The sequence below is a fragment of the Helianthus annuus genome, chromosome 14 (assembly GCF_002127325.2).
Source record: "Helianthus annuus cultivar XRQ/B chromosome 14, HanXRQr2.0-SUNRISE, whole genome shotgun sequence".
NCBI classification, from domain to species: domain Eukaryota; kingdom Viridiplantae; phylum Streptophyta; class Magnoliopsida; order Asterales; family Asteraceae; genus Helianthus; species Helianthus annuus.
The window spans coordinates 25610675-25615317 of NC_035446.2; the positions used below are offsets into that span (position 1 = coordinate 25610675).

A 4643-nucleotide genomic window follows, 5' to 3' on the forward strand; every position below is an offset into this window, starting at 1 on the left:
CTAAAAACTTAATAAGAATTAACCCTCTGTTGAATTAGCAACCACTGACAGACCTCTGCTGGAAACATCGATGTGTCGGTGATGTTGTCAAGGAGTGTCATTAGATGCTTAGTGATAGCATTTTCTTATTCTCCTTGACAATGTCACCGACCCCTCATAATAATTCCATCAAAAATCTGTCACTGGTTGCTTCTTCAACAGAGGATTGCTTTTTGTTACGTGAAAATGTATCATCTAAAGTTATTTTTTAATAAGTGATAACATTTTTTTTTTCAGTTCATATCAGATTCATAATAGACTTTTGATTTTCATCAATATTTTTTTGTTGTAGGTGATACAAATAAGTTTATCTGGAATCATCATTTTTCAGCATTGGATGGAATCATCAAAATCTCAGTCAGCTGAGTTTCAAATGGTCCAAAGGTATATAAGTTTTTAAGTCTAATTTTATCTTATCGTTGAAAATGTACTCACAAATTGATTACTAACATTTTTTTGATCAACGAATTTAAAATTTAAAATAAATCTTGGTTCATATGATTTTGATCTTTGTAAACCATTATTTCACGATTCTGTATTTGAAAACAAAATATATTTGTCCTATATTTGATTCAATTATTTAGAATCTGAATCTGATTTCATATTTGATAATCAAATATTGTGTTAATGGGGTGTTTTTCCTAGGTTATAGCTTATTAACTATCATTTCATAAGCGATTTTTAAGTGCTTGGTTTCAGTTATACTTCTTTTCTATCATTAACTCTTACAACAAGAAGTTTCTTCAAATAAGCTAAAAAGCCATCTTGAACTTAGCTTCTATAAATTTAGCTTATATAAGCTAATAATCATAAGCTTAAAAAGCTAAACCAAACACCAAGTTAAGCTTATTTTGTAAAAAAAGGTAAATAAAGCTATAAGCTTTGTTAAAAAAGCTAGGCCAAACACCCCCTAACTGTCCAATTTGTGTTCTGGATGTTTGCAAGAAATAATGTCCCCTCTGTTCAATACCATGATATTAGTTATAGTTTTTAAAAAGGGATAACATGTTTTTATTTCAGTTCATATCAGTTTCATAATAGAGTTTATATTTTTAGTTAATTTTTTTTGTTGTAGGTGATACAAATAAGTTTCTATGGAATCATAAGTTTTCAGCATTGGATGGATGCATACCTGAATCCAAGATCTCAGTTAGGTGAGTTTGAATGGTCCAAAGGTATATAATATTTTAAGTCTCAATTTATGTTATCGTTGTAAATGTACTCCCAAATTGATTAGTAACATGTTTAGGATGAACGAACCCAAAAATTTAAAGTAAATTTTTTTTCAATTGAATTTCATATTGGTAAACCATTATGTCACGATTCTGTATTTGAAAACAAAATATTCCAAACACCTTTGAATTAATTTTGGTATTTCTTTTAACCTATTTTACAACTTTTTACATTTTACACTTCTAAGAATTCCTATAGTATACAAGTTTGTCTTTGTATCAACAAGGTAATCTAACTCTTCCATAAAAATACTGTTCACCTCCTTTACTTTTCAGATTACTATATTTAAAAAACCAGGATAAGCAAAAAAATACAAAGACACACTTTTCCTCATTTTTTAAACCTTTAATTTTGACTTTCAGAAATACCTTTTCATTTTAGTTGACCTTACCCATCTTTGTTCCACTTTTCACCATTCAGAAAAACCTTTTCCTTTTAATTTTGACTTTCAGAAATACCTTTTCCTTTTAATTCCTTTTTTGAAAGTAAATAAAAATGTTCAAGGACCTTAGGTCAAGTCACTTTGATTTCTACTCACAACCATTTTTTTGTAAACCTTTTAAAGACCGGAAATATCTTTCTTTTTTACAAAGTTATATAATTTTTTAAGTCTCATTTTCTGTTATCGTTGTATATGTACTCACAAATTGATCACAAATTCAGTTTATTAACGGTCAAGGCTTTTTGTTTAAAAATATATTTACATTATTTCATTTTTTTTAAAGTAAATCAAAAATTTCAAGGATGTTTCATAAAGACACTTTGTTTTCTACTCATAACCATACTTTTGTAATCACTTTAAAGACCGGAAACCTGTTTTATTTTTACAAAGATAAATAATTTAAACCTTTACAACAGTAGTCCTTAAGAATAGTAAAAGATATTTGATATACATATGTATTTAAATACTTTTAAGAAGAAGTATTAACTTTAAAAACTCTACATACCCAATTGATATTCATACAGCCTATTAAGGCTCATAACAAACGGTAGTTATATAAACAGAATAATACAAACAAAACTGAAAGCCTAAAATGGGTCTGAATTATTTGTTCCTTTAAAAATTTGACTTTCAACGGTTCATTAACATAAAAAACTCTACATACCCAACTGATATTTATACAGCCTATTAAGGCCCTTAACAGACAATAGTTATAAAAACAGAATAATAAAAACAAAACTGAAAGCCTAAAATGGGTCTGAATTTTTTGTTCGTTTAAAAATTTCACTTTCAACGGTTCATGGTTTCATATTTGGAGGTTTTGTAAGCTTTAACCTTTTTGTCGGTCAACTATAAGGACAAATACACCATTTCAAAGTGTTTCACCTTTTAGTTAATCTACTACCTATCCAAGAAAGAAGACTAAATCTGATTACTTTCATATACCTTATATAGTTTTGTTTTTTTCTTCCAACCCTCACTATTTATATCCACTCCCCCTTCCTCCTTTTTCACCAACTTCAATTCTCCTTCTTCCCTTTGATCTTTGAAGCAACTTACTGAACTAATGGAGCACGGGTAGGGAATTGAATTTTTATACATTTTCTGTTTCATATTGTATTTTATACATAGTAATATTAACGCATATTTCTTTGATATAGTAACATCACCTATTTGAAGGATTTGGATTTGGCTCGCCGTGATTACACTGTGAAGGTTCGTGTACTCCGTTTATGGAAGCAACCGATGTATAACAATCCAGAGCAGTTTTACTCAATCGAAATGATCGTTGTTGATGAAGAGGTATATATTTCTCATATGAAGTAGAGTTATTTGAAATAACGAACAAATTTAAATATTTAACTTATCCGTTTAAGTTAAAGTTTTATCCAGTCAGTCATTTTTTCTCTTAGTTTGTTAAAGTGCTATCAAGAAGGGGTTTTTGAAATAAAGTGAAAAATTTTTAAACAAACTTATAACCTTTGCATCCAGTCAGGCAGTCAGTTTGTTAAAATTTTGGTTATCTAATTACTTATCCCTTTAATTTAAAGTGTTATCCTTCTGCTTATGAACATCTCACTTTAACATGTAAAAATGAAGTTTCCTGTTTCTTTTCTCTGTCATCTCCTAAAAGTATTTATATTTTTTGTGCTTATTATCCTTATTATTTTTACTTTTCATGTTTTATTTGACAGGGAACCACCATGCAAGCCAATGTTCTCCGAAGATGGTTTCCGAGATTTGAACAACTTTTGAATGAATCAGGTATATTCTTATAACCTTTTAAAGTAGTTTAACTAATATTTAATGCAACAAGTTGCCTGTTTAACTGTTTCATATTAACTTATTTACAGCTGCCTTAATTATAATAAAATGTTAATTTTTACAGCTGCCTTGGTTGTTTATGTGTTTGTTTTTAAATTATTTTTAGTCACATGTCATTAATTTAGGAGTTGTAATATCATGTTACCCCTAGATAGTTATGATTAGTTCCAAATTTTAAAACGTCAAGTTTTCACCATATTCTCATTTAAGTCCCTCACATGTTTCTATTTTATACATGATAAATTATTTGTATACTTCCAATTTTCGTATCCATAAATTTATTTAAAAGAAGTTATTTACATCCACATAGTGTAGAACTAAATGGTAGTTATAAGTTAATGTATATTCAATAACGTATTATCAATTGTATTATCATCTTATCCCTAATAAGTTATGAGTAGTTTCTAATGGAACAACCACAAGTTTTGACCACATTCTCATTGAAGTACCTTATATGCTTATATTATAAACATCCTATAATATTTGTATACTTACATTTACCTTATCCTTAAATTTATTAAAAATAAATTGGTGACATCCACATATTGTAGAAGTAAAAGGTACCTATAACTTAGTTATATGCAATAAGTTATAACATGTATAAATAAGCAAATGCTTAATATATTTGTACATTGTTTGTTGGTTATAATTTTAAGTTAATATTACAACCTTCAATTGTAACTTTAGTATATTAAGTTTTTGATTATTTTTTAAATTTTATGTTTTACATACCAACTTTTTTACATGTACGTTACATGTTCACTTTTTATAGTTTTTTTAATTCTTTTATGTTTATTTTTCAAATTTTCAAACAGATTGCTATTTCATTGTCAAACCCACTATTGGTTTAAATGAGTCCAAGTACAAGTATGTGGACAACAAAAACAAGCTGGGAATCTACTGTGATACCGATGTGTATCCATGTAAGGATTTCAATGGTCCCATCTATGGGTTCTCATTCACATCCTTTAAGGATATCATTGACAAAACTGTTCCAGAAAACAAATCTATAGGTGACTAAAAACCTCATACATGTTTTTTAGTTATATTTTTATATACTGTATAATGTTTTCACATTTAACCGACTGTCATTTTCTAGATGTTA

At 28.0% G+C, this 4643-nt stretch overlaps 1 protein-coding gene across 1 annotated transcript in view; it reads left to right on the top strand.

Moving 5' to 3' along the window:
• The first annotated feature begins 2617 nt into the window (after positions 1-2617).
• Positions 2618-4643, top strand: part of LOC110906563 — a 10560-nt gene continuing 8534 nt past the window's right edge. Inside the window, exons 1-4 of the mRNA XM_035982924.1 lie at positions 2618-2791; positions 2875-3016; positions 3409-3478; positions 4354-4551. Of these exons, the coding sequence (XP_035838817.1) occupies positions 2781-2791; positions 2875-3016; positions 3409-3478; positions 4354-4551 (421 nt within the window). The 5' untranslated portion in view covers positions 2618-2780. The remainder of the gene's footprint in view (positions 2792-2874; positions 3017-3408; positions 3479-4353; positions 4552-4643) is intronic.